This window comes from Emiliania huxleyi (genome assembly GCF_000372725.1).
Source record: "Emiliania huxleyi CCMP1516 unplaced genomic scaffold EMIHUscaffold_269, whole genome shotgun sequence".
NCBI lineage: Eukaryota > Haptophyta > Isochrysidales > Noelaerhabdaceae > Emiliania > Emiliania huxleyi.
The window spans coordinates 153,700-164,734 of NW_005200019.1; the positions used below are offsets into that span (position 1 = coordinate 153,700).

The 11,035-nt window shown below is 63.1% G+C and overlaps 3 protein-coding genes across 3 annotated transcripts in view; all 3 read left to right on the forward strand.

Moving 5' to 3' along the window:
- Window positions 1-834, forward strand: part of EMIHUDRAFT_238379 (hypothetical protein) — a gene marked incomplete at both ends in the record, with an annotated part of 3,468 nt that extends 2,634 nt beyond the window's left edge. Inside the window, one exon of the mRNA XM_005777142.1 lies at window positions 812-834. Coding sequence (XP_005777199.1) covers window positions 812-834 — 23 coding nt within the window. The remainder of the gene's footprint in view (window positions 1-811) is intronic.
- Window positions 835-1,836: 1,002 nt separating this feature from the next.
- On the forward strand, window positions 1,837-3,526 carry EMIHUDRAFT_238380 (hypothetical protein; the record flags this gene model as incomplete). The annotated part of the gene is made up of 3 exons (XM_005777143.1): window positions 1,837-2,031; window positions 2,108-2,228; window positions 2,358-3,526. 3 exons carry the CDS (start codon window positions 1,837-1,839, stop codon window positions 3,524-3,526), a joined length of 1,485 nt encoding a protein of 494 aa, XP_005777200.1.
- Window positions 3,527-4,809: 1,283 nt separating this feature from the next.
- On the forward strand, window positions 4,810-8,899 carry EMIHUDRAFT_469299 (hypothetical protein; the record flags this gene model as incomplete). The annotated part of the gene is made up of 5 exons (XM_005777144.1): window positions 4,810-5,300; window positions 5,380-5,633; window positions 7,922-8,114; window positions 8,183-8,295; window positions 8,474-8,899. The coding sequence occupies 5 exons, from the start codon at window positions 4,810-4,812 to the stop codon at window positions 8,683-8,685; spliced, it is 1,263 nt and encodes a 420-aa protein (XP_005777201.1). The 3' UTR covers window positions 8,686-8,899.
- Window positions 8,900-11,035: the final 2,136 nt, after the last annotated feature.

An 11,035-nucleotide genomic window follows, 5' to 3' on the forward strand; every position in this document is an offset into this window, starting at 1 on the left:
TGTGTGTGTGTCTGTGGGTGTGGGTGTGTGGGTGTGTGTGTGTGTGTTTGTGTGTGATTGCGCTTCCAGTCAGAGTGCTGCGCATCGGCTCTCAGCGTATAGTATTTGAGCCTGCGTCTCTCGGGGGTGAGGGATCTGGATCTGGAGAATAGAGCAGACATCTCATGGAGATCCGGATCCGGGGCCCACGAGAGAAGCAGGCTTGAATTCTTTTTGTTGCCAGCCGTCGCGTGCGCCTTGTCTGCCGTGTGAATCACACACACACACACACACACACACACACACACACACACACACACACACACACACACACACACACACACACACACACACACACACACACACACACACACACACACACACACACACACACACACACACACACACACACACACGTGAATTGTGCGTGTGCGACCCACGCAAACTACTACTTTTTTGTCGTGCGCGGCTGCGTCGTAAAATTCTTTTGTAAAATTCTTTTTGCTGTGGTGTACCTGTGTTAGTGCCAGTGCGCGCCAGTCCCGTGCCTAGTGTCGTGCGAGGGATTATTCTAAAATTCTTTTTGCACCTGTGTTAGTGCCAGTGCGAGCCAGTCCCGTGCCCAAAGAAGAAAAAAAGAAAGAAAACAGAAACCCAAGGGAGGAATGGGAGAACGGCACGCCGCCACCACACAGGGATTTTAAGGAGAGGGGTGTGGTGCGCTAGCCGTCGCCCACCCTTGGGCGTCCGCCTCTTCCTATCTCACTTCGCCGTCTCTCTCCGATTCTCGCTGCAACCTTCGTGCCACCTCGCGGTCTCCCCCTTCTCCCAGTGTTGTGCGACCGCGCGTTGTAAAATTATTTTTGCTGCGAGAGAGAGTTCGTTGTTTAAATTCTTTTTGCTGCAAATTCTTTCTTGACACTTCTTTTTTTTGAGCTTAGCCTTCGATGTTATGAAAACAAACGCAAGGCGGACATGGCATATCGCTCTCGGGCTCACAGACATCCCTCACACCCGCGCACACCCGCCGCCCCCGCGCGCGCCCCCCCCCGGCCGGGAGAAAGGGGAGTGACAGTTTGGGACTCGCAAGCCCGAGTATGTTGAGTCCTGGCTCAACAACGCAGATAACAAGAGGGGGTGGTCCGGCTCACAGGTCCGGCTCACGCGCCTCGAGCTCGCCATCTACCGCACTGAACACTTCCGCCCCCTCGCTCCCAACCCACCCACCTCGCCGACCGCAGAACCGCGCGATCTCGGGCGATCTCGGGCCGCGCCGCGCGATCTCGGGCGATCTCGCGCTATCTCGGGCGATCTCGGGGCCGCGCCACGCTATCTCGGGCGATCTCGGAGCGTCGCTCGCGCGGCGTCACACCTGCTCAAAAAGGAAGGAGGTTGGAGGCAGGAGGTCACGCCCCATCCAGAAAAGAAAGAAAGAAAACAGACAACCCAAGGGAGGGATGGGAGGACGGCACGCCGCCACCACACAGGGATTTTAAGGAGAGGTGTGTGGTGCGCTATCCGTCGCCCACCCTAGGGAGTCTGCCTCTTCCTATCTCTCTTCGCAGTCTCTCGCCGATTCTCGCTTCAACCTTCGTGCCACCTCGCGGTCGTCCCACCCTCGTCGTTCTCTCCCTTGTCACTTCCTCCTCCGTCGCGCTGTTCTCTTCTGCCTCGTCCTGCGACGCCGCCACCTGCCCCATCCAGAGCGCCGTCGTCGCCGGGTTGGCGGCTCCTTTTTTTTAAAGCGCTTAGCAGCCCGACGCTCGGGCGACCTGAACGATGAGCCGTCAGCTCCTCCTCCTGCTCGCAGCTGTAACGAGAGGAGCCTCGGCAGCAGCATGCCTTCGCCAGCCACCGATGCTCGCAGCTCGGCCACCTCTGATACATTCGTTTCGCATGTCGACGACGCCAGCCGACAAAGCGCCGCCCGAAGCCAGGTCAGCGCCGGCCGCTCTCCCGCCACCGCGCTTCGGCGAGCTGCTTAAATTCACGGTCCTTGCGATGCCAATCTACGTCGCGCCGACGCTGCTCAGCCTCATCGACACAGCTGCAGTCGGCCAGGCTCCGCACACCTGCCGAGACTTCCGAGACACTTCCGAGAAGCGACCGGCATCCTCGCTGCCCGCAGGTCTCATCCGTGCAGTTAGCGGCGCTCGGACCGGCGTGTGGAATCTGCGACGCGATTTCGACCATGATGGTCTTCATCTCCGTCGGTACCACCAACGCCGTCTCGACTGCTGTGGGCGGAGGTGCGACAGTGAGAGTCACACCGGTGACCCAAAATGCCCCGCCGTGACGCTCTGAGCAGCTGCCCGACGTGTCCGTCATGCCTCATGCTTTCGAGGGCACATACTCGACCACTATCCGTTCCTAAGCAGGCGACCGCGCCGCCGCCAAGCGCGCCGCCTCTGTCTCCGTCACCACCTCGTTCGCAATCGGCTGCGTGGTTGCGCTGCTCCTGTCCCTCTCTATCGGACCGCTCATCGCCAACTTGGTCGCGCCCGCCGCCGTGGCGAGCACGGTCGCGCGAACGGGAGGCGACACCGCCGCCGTTGCCGTCACCACTCAGCTCTGGGCTGCCTGCGAGACGTACGTTCGCATCCGCGCGCTGTCCTTCCCCTTCTCCCTCGCGCTCATGTCTGCACAGGCGTCTTGCCTTGGCGCAAAGGACTCGCTCAACCCCACCCTCGCGACCCTCACAGCCTCTCTCGTCAACGTTGCCGGTGACGCCGCCCTCGTCCTCGGGCCGCTCGCCATGGGCATCGCGGGTGCCGCGTGGGCGACAGTGGGCTGTCAGGTCGCGGCCGCGTTGGTGCTGCTGCGCACGCTGCGCCGGAAGGGCATGCTCGAGCTGCGCCAGCTGCCCTCTGCTGATGAGCTGCGACGCTTCTTTGCGTTCGGAGCCTTCATCGTCGTGTTGTTTGTCAAGCAACTGGTGTACAACCAGGCCATTCTGCTCGCCTCCATCCTCGGGACCGCCGCCGGCGCGGCGCACCAGTGCCTCTTCTCCATCTTCAGACTCTGCTGCACCCTTGGCGACGTGACTGGGGCAACCGCGCAGAGCTTCCTTCCCCGGTACTATGTGACCGACGAGGCTTCCGGCCGTGTCACGTTCGACGCCGCCTCCGCGCGAGGGACGATCAAGCGCATCGTCGGCATGACTGCGCTGGTCGCGCTCTGCAACACGGCCATCACCTTTAGCGTCCCGCTGTTGCGGCCGGGCCTCTTCACAGCGGACGCCGAGGTTACCCGCTTGCTGCGGCGCGCGGCGCCGATTGCGGCGGCGGGGCTGCTGCTCCACCCGCCCGTGGTTGGGATGGAGGGGTGCCTCCTTGCCACCAAGGACGTGCGTTGGCTGGTGCGCCACTACGTGGTCACGGGCGGCATTGCCGTCGCCGCGACGCAGCTGCTGCTCAAGGTTGGGGCGCTGCGGTCCGCCCTCAGCCTCGACGGTATCTGGCTCTACCTCGCCGCGTTTCAGGCCACGCGCGCCATCAGCTTCGTCGGGAGGCTTATCGGCGTCGGCAAGTCGCCGCCCAAGAGATAAGAGCTGGCGGAGGAGACGTTGGGAGAGTTGTTTGTCTTGTGGCACAAGGGTTGTGGGTGACGCGCGTGTGAGGCCACAACGTACGAGTAGAACACGCCCAGAGAGGAGAAAAGGAGGCGGCCGCGTTTGCGGTTTGGGTGAAATTCTGAAGTGATGCAATCCTCCGGGCTCATGGGTGCACTCGACTTCTCGAGAACCTGGCAGCCGGGGTGATGGTGGCGGCTGGCGTGCAAGGCCTGACTAGGGGGGGCCGCTGGGTCTGGACGGTAAGCCGTCGTTGCCCGGCGCTGCTTGCAGCGCTCATGCGCTCTGGGTGGTGGTGGCGGCGCTCCAAGAGTGGTGCTCTTGGGAAGAGGTTCCTCCTTTCTAGCCTCCTTTCCGCTCCCCCCCCCCCCCCGCGCAAGGGGCGAGACACACACGACTACGGCTTTACGTATACTCTATTGAGTATCTTGAGTACGGTTAATTGAAGCCGTACGATCTCAGTGTCGTACACAGGTACACAGCCGAGGCGTTAAGTGTTTATCGTAGCCGCCGAGCTTTACCCCGCTGTTTCTTTATAGGTGTCTCGAAGCGGTATTCTCGTATTCTCGTATTCTCGGCGAGAGTAAGGTATTACGTGGGGGCGCGGTCCACCTAGCACCCCAATGTGCTTTCGCACCCTCTCCTTGCGTGGTGTCCCCCACTATGTGTCGCCGTTATCGGGGCACGCAATCCTGTGCAGTCAGGGCAAGTGGGGGCGGGGGGCACTCCCCCTGGTCTGATACTGGGGTGTGACTGTCTCCAGTCTCGGAGGGGGGCTTGAAGCTAAGAATTTTTTTTTACGTGGGGGCGCGGTGCGTATGCTCGTATCACTAGCTCCGAGTAGAGGGGTCGTCCTGCTAAGGGGAAACCCGGTACGCGGGGCTAACCCTCGGAGAGTATTATTTAGCTCCGAGCAGAGGGCGCGTCCTGCACTTAAGGGGAAACCCGGTACGCGGGGCCAACCCTCGGAGAGAACCGTGTTATGGCCCTGCGACCGCGCACCCCCCAGGGCTAGGGCTCTCTTGCCCGCAACCCGATACCAATCGTCCGGCCAACTGGGTGCGCTTCTTAGCTCCCCGGTCCTGGGCGTGCGGTTAACCACTGCACTCCAAGTGCTCCAAGTGCATCTCTGTGTGTGTGCGCGCGAGAATAGCTCCGCCGTTCATGGAGGCAACCGATGCGAGCCGACTGGTGTGTGTCGTCGTGGTTTCGTATCAAAAATACTCACTCACTCACACACACAGGCATCTCCAGGAGAGATGGGCGAGTTGTGCGAGTGGGCATGTTGTTTCTTCTTCCTGGAATTCTTTTCCTGTGTTAAGAACGATGGGCAAGTGCCAACCACCGCCGCAATTCGCGTGGTGTTCCACTGGCCAGAGGGGTCAGTGCGGCTGCCGTCGGAACCAGCTGCGTCTGACGCAAAACTTATTCCGCCGGGCGCGAGCGCGACGTTCAGCGTGGTGGGCGTGCTGCTTCAGCCGATGCTGTGGGGTGTGCGCTCACCTTCGATGTACGTCGCCGCGGTGGAGCTCGTGGTGTCCGATGCCGGCGGGCCCGACCGAGTCGCTGATCGCGTGGACGTGAGGTTCGGTGTGCGAAAGGTGGAGTGGGGAAGCAAGCTCGGGTTCCGGCTCAACGGCGAGTCTCTCAAGCTGCGGGGCGGCTGCTTGCACCACGACAACGGGCCGCTGGGCGCGGCTGCGATCGACCGCGCCGAGGAACGCCGCGTCGAGATCCTGAAGAGGAATGGGTGCTACAACTCCTGTAGACCGCTCGACGTGACGCACACAGATAAAACACACAGACGTGCGTGAATTAACTGCTAATAGGTACAACGCGATTCGCACCGCGCACAACCCCGCGTCTCCCGCCCTTCTCGACGCATGTGATCGGCTTGGCATGCTCGTCGTGAACGAGGCGTTCGACAGCTGGAGCAAGGGCAAGCTTGCGGACGACTACCACCTCTACTTCGACGCGTGGTGGCACCGCGACCTGGCGGACATGGTCTTGCGGGACCGCAACCACCCGAGCGTGGTGATCTGGTCCATTGGGAACGAGATCCCCCTCCGTGCCCGCCCTCTCGGTGCGAGCTTGTCTAGGGAGCTGAGCGACTTTGTTCGCGCGCGTGACCCCGAGGGCCGTCCAGTGACCAGCGCTTTCAGTTGGAGCCCGGAGTGGAACCCCGCTGAAGCGGACGACTTCATGGCGCCGCTAGACACGCCCTGCGCGTTTGCTCCGCCTCCCCGTCGTCTTCCCTGCGTCGTCTGGCGACGGGTCCTCCATAGTCGGTCGAGGTCGCCGCCCTCCTCGTGCCTCTTCCCAGCGTTCCCTCGGCGGCCGATGCCCGGCCGTCTGCTCCGGCTCCCCAGTCCCCGGTTCTGCCCTGCTCTCGTCTGCGCTAGTTTCTGCTTCGTCATCACTGGTTGGAAAGACGATAAGGTAAGCTTTAAAGGTAAATTTCTCACACACAAAGTGCTGGGGCAAGGGGGGGCGACCCTCGAATCTCCACGAGTGACTGTGTCGGGCCTAGTGACCAGGTCCCTAAACGGGGCGGGGACACATGTCCCATGAGCTCGCCGGGACGTCGTCGATGGCTCGGCGCGCCTCTTCCCGCCTGCGCGGGACGGCCTGCCTACAGGAGGGAGGGGGGGGAGACGGAACTGAGCCCTAGGTTCGTGATCTCGTCGCCGGCAAGGGCTGGGAGAGGGGCGGCAAGCGACGGGCGGGTCCACGACCTTTTGAGCGCCCATGAGCTCGCCGGGACGTCGTCGATGGCTCGGCGCGCCTCTTCCCGCCTGCGCGGGACGGCCTGCCTACACGAGGGAGGGGGAGGAAGACGGAACTGAGCCCTAGGTTCGTGCAAAAGCGCCGGCAAAGGCTGGGAGAGGGGCGGCAAGCGACGGGCGGGTGAGCGACCTTTTGAGCGGTCATGAGCCGGCAGGGAGGCCGGCGATGGCTCGGCCAGCTCCTTCCCGGCGGGTTCTCGTCGGGCTGTGCCTAGGCGGCGGGGCTCGGGTGAGGTGAGCGGGCCCGGGAGTCGCATCTGCGCGTCCCCGGCAGTGGCAGTGTGGGGGTAGATGGGAAGTGCGGAGATGGGAGGCAACGCGCCTGTTTGATGGCCGCACGAGGCAAAATTGGGCGCTCCGAGCGTCTTCCCGGCGAGAACGAGCGGGCTGTGCATCGTGGGGGGGGTGACTGAGAGGGAGGTGGTCGTGCGCTCACTTTGGCGGTCGCGCGCGAGGAGAATACTGGGTGTGAGGCGCGCAGGAGGCGAGGGTGGGCGCGCCGGCGGTCGAGCCGCCGAAGAATTCGACGTGGCGCAGCTCCGTGCCGGCGGGGACGACCAAGCACATGATGTCGGCGGCGGTCGCGCGACGAGCGAGAGCCGCAGGGGCCCTCTGAGAGCCAGGCGCCGAAAAGCAGCGTGGGCGGCGGCCGCGATCAGCCACCTGTGGGCGGTCATCGGGGTCGCGGTCAAGCTCGCGACGGGGTGAATCTGGTGCGTCTCGTATCACTGGTGGGCTGGGTTTGCAGCAGCAGCGCTCAAAAAGAGGCAGAAAACTCGGCTGCTACTTTGACTGTCTACTCTTTCGACGCACCGTCCTCGACCGCGCTGAAGAGCTGGCTGGTGGTCGCGCGCGGCGCGTCGGCGCCTCTCCAACTGGTTGGGCACCTCGGCTGGGTCCATCAGCAAGAGGCCCGCGCCGTCGGCCAGCCCCGCGAGCGCATGGGCGGCCGGCGCGGAGGACGCGGGCCGAGATCTCGCTGTCTTCAGCTCTTTCCCGTGCCGTTCACGTATGCGATTGCAAACTCGCGGTTCACCGCCGGGTCTTCGCCGGGTGTCTCCTGCCCACGTCCCCAGCGCGGATCTCGGTTGATGTTGATGTTGGGCGCCCAAAGCGTCAGGCCGTGATTTCTGCGCCCGTCGCGCCGATTGTGCTTCCCGCGCGCTTCTGTGGCAGTGGCGTCGCCGACAAGCCCCCAGAGGGTCTTGTTGAGGCTCGACGCCAGACCTATGACCTGCGGGAAGGACGTGGCGACGCCATCCCGAGCAACACCGTGCAGGCCCTCCGTCCACCAGTCGTACGGAGGCATATCAAAACGCGGGACGGCAGCCCAATCGTTGACGAGCAGCTCTGCCTTCTCTTCGGGCTCAAGTGCACGGACTAGCGCCGCTGCACGCTCCTCGAAGGATCTCGATGCGTTACACCATTGCCTGCCAGGCTGGCCACCATCGCATGGGCGAGTTTCAGCGCCAATTGTGGCCGCGGACAGCGGGAGCATTTAAGTCCGGCGGGCAGGGCGGCGGGCGGCCTGACCTTTGAATTCTTTTTCTGCTCGAAGCCTGGAGAGCATTCGCTGAGCTAGCAGGCGCGACCATGACGTCGAGCATCGGCAAATACGCCTCGAGTTACGAGGAGGCGGTCTTCAAGGGCCATCCCGACAAGGTGGTGCGCTCGGACGTCCGTCCTGCGGACTACATCAGCTCTTCGCGCCTCGGCTCCTTTTGGGCGACGCGTGCGGAAGAGCTGCTCATCCTTTTGTTTCTGGCGCTTGTGATCGGGTGCGCTGCCTCTGTCAAGGGACGATCCTGCACGCTCAGCCACCGCCACAGCGACAATGTCTCGGCAGGTACTGCACCGGCTTCTACGTGGTCGGGTGGACCGCGCTGCTCCCGGTGAGGCTGGTGATGAGCTATGGTTGGGATCTGCTCCTCGCCAGTGCGATGCTGCTCCGACTGCACGGTGGCTCTTATCTGGCTCCCTACCTCCCCTTCCCTTCCACCAGCCCGCCCATCTTCCACTCCTCACAATCCCTCGCCCTCTCTCGCCCTCCGCCGCTCGCTCCCACACGCCCTCGACCTCTTGCGCCAGCAGCCACCGCCCACTTCGCCTCCGCTCCCGCCCATTCCCGCCCTCTCAGGCCGCCTCTTCGCGCCGCGTCTGCCCGGGAAAAAGGCGGTCGCAGCCATGCCGGCCGCGGAGCAGGAGGAGGCCAAGGCGAGGCGGAAGGCGGCGGCGCGCGCCTACTCCTCGAGGCGCAACGGCGCGCTCCTCGCGTGCGCGCTCGCCGCCGCGGCCCGTTGGCACTACGGCTGGGGGGACGTCCGCTCCTACTTGGGCGCGTCTTCCTGATGGCGTGCGCGCGAGCTGGCGAGTGCGTGGTAATGCGTGGGAGCCCCTCCCGGGCAGTGAGAGGAGTGCTCTGAAAGGGCCCCCACTCTCGTCTCGCCGATCGGTCTCGGCCGCGGCTCTCCCTCCGCGACCGTGAAGAGGCCAGTCCGGGTTTTTGTGCCGCATAACACTGGGCTCTTGGTTGGCTCCAGTGAAAATACATCAGGTGTGTGTACGCCACGCTGGAGTGCCGCAAGTCGCAACCTCGCAAGACCAAGGCTGCCGGCCGCCGCGGGGCGCGCGCCCAGCGCCGCCACAACCCCCCGCACGCCGCAGCCGCACATACGCCATACGGATACGCCAGACCGCCAGCCGGTTGTTGCACGAGTATATGGGACAAAAGCGTCGAAATTGTCCCAAAAAAGCGTGTCTCGAGCTTTGCAGCTCCGCAGCCTGGGCGCGCGCTGCCGGGACGCACCGCTTGCTGGATACACGCACTCCCTGGGTCCCAGGGAGTGCGTGTATCCAACAGGAATGAGTGTACGGGGTGTGGAGGGTGAGAGTTGACCAGGGGTTGTGCGCCGGGCCCTCCTGCTCGGCTCCAGCCAGTAGACAAGTCTTGTCACTAACAGAGTAGAAGGATCTGACCTCGGGGCCGATGTGACCAAGCGCTGGTAGCGTGGTTTTACCTCACACCCATGGTCTCACAGTGTGCCGGCAGTCGCCGAGCAGTGTCGCTCACACAAGCCGCAGCACAAGTGACTGAGGGCCAGTGAGGGCGAGCCCATCGCTGTCACAGCTGTGGCAGCCGCACAGTAGGCTGTGCCATCTGTGCAGAGCGTGTGAGCAGCAGAGGAGCTGCTCTCCAAGCTTCAGGCGCAAAGAGCTGCATGCCACCGAAGGCGCTGTCGAGGTTCGCCGAGCGCGGCGCAAGTTCAGGTCGACGTCGCTGTCGCCCTCCCCGTCCCCGTGTGTGTGTGTGTGTGTGTGTGTGTGTGTGTGTGTGTGTGTGTGTGTGTGTGTGTGTGTGTGTGTGTGTGTGTGTGTGTGTGTGTGTGTGTGTGTGTGTGTGTGTGTGTGTGTGTGTGTGTCACGTCACTGCATCCTCTGCCGGTTCCTCCCGTCGCCTCTTCTTTGTTCGAATGTTTACTTTTTCAATCCATCCTTCACGAAGCCCTCCCATGTAGCTAGCGTTCTTTGCGAATGTCTCGAAATGGCCAGCAGGCGCTGTCTGCTCGCGGCCTGTGCGGGCCGCTCGTCCTCCTCGCCCTTCTTTCGTCGAGAGTTCAGGACAGTCGCAAATGAACTGCTTCCTTCTTTTGTGATGTTAAATTCTTTTGTGATGTTTCCTTCCCGGGTGCGTGCCACAGTGAACAGTGTCCCGTATGGCCGTAAGATACTCGCTCCTATTGGAACACTTCCGGATCTACGTCCACCGGAGATCAGCAGGAGGATGTACGACGAGATTCGATTAGGAGCAGCAGGGACCCGAGGGACCATGTGGAAGACGGCTAGTGCTAGGTCCCCCATTGGGAGGACGACCCGGGCTAGTCGCCGACCACACCCACAAAGAACCCTGCACAAAGACCGCAGGGCGGGGACCTGTTCCTTTTTACCCATCTCCTAATAGAGGTGTCCGTTTTATTTATTTATTTATTTATCCACCGGTGAGCCGCACACATACCGTCGGCGTTGGCGTCAGGATAAGCGCTAGGGAGCGGATCGCAGCCTCCGAGGCCGTCGGGAGGAGGAGCTGCGGGGCCGTGATTGCACCTTTACCTTACCTAGTTTCGGGGTCGAGGTCGCCGCCCTCCTCGACCGCTCGTGCCACTTCCCAACGTTCCCTTGGCGGCCGATGCCAGCGGATCTTCAACCCTCGCACAAAAAGATATTTTCGATTTCAGGGGCAAAATTTGAGTGCCCGCGCCAAGAATTTTCGCGAGGCTACCAACTGCAATACCAAGTCACAAGTGCCAAGGCTCCAAGTGCGGCATCAATGAGCAGCGTTACTCCCCACGGCCCAGCGCCGCCTCGTCCGCCGGCCCGCCGCCGCTCTCCCGCCACGGCCTCCACTCGACCGCCGCCTCGCCGCGGGAAGGGTGGCACCCTCCCCAACGGCAGGTGGCGTAGTGCTCTCGCGCGACGGCCGGGTTGAGCGCCTGCTGAAATCGCCGAGATTCACCGAGATTCTCCGAGATTCGCCGAGCTTTGCCGAGATTCGCCGAGCCGAGCCGAGATCGCGACGGCCGGGCGACGGCGCGCCTCCAGCAGCCGCGGCGCCCCCGCCCTCCTGCTCGGGTCGTACGAGTATAGCAGCGGCGGGAAGGCGGTCGAGCGCGTGGCGCGCATCGCCTCGTGCGCGCGACCCCAC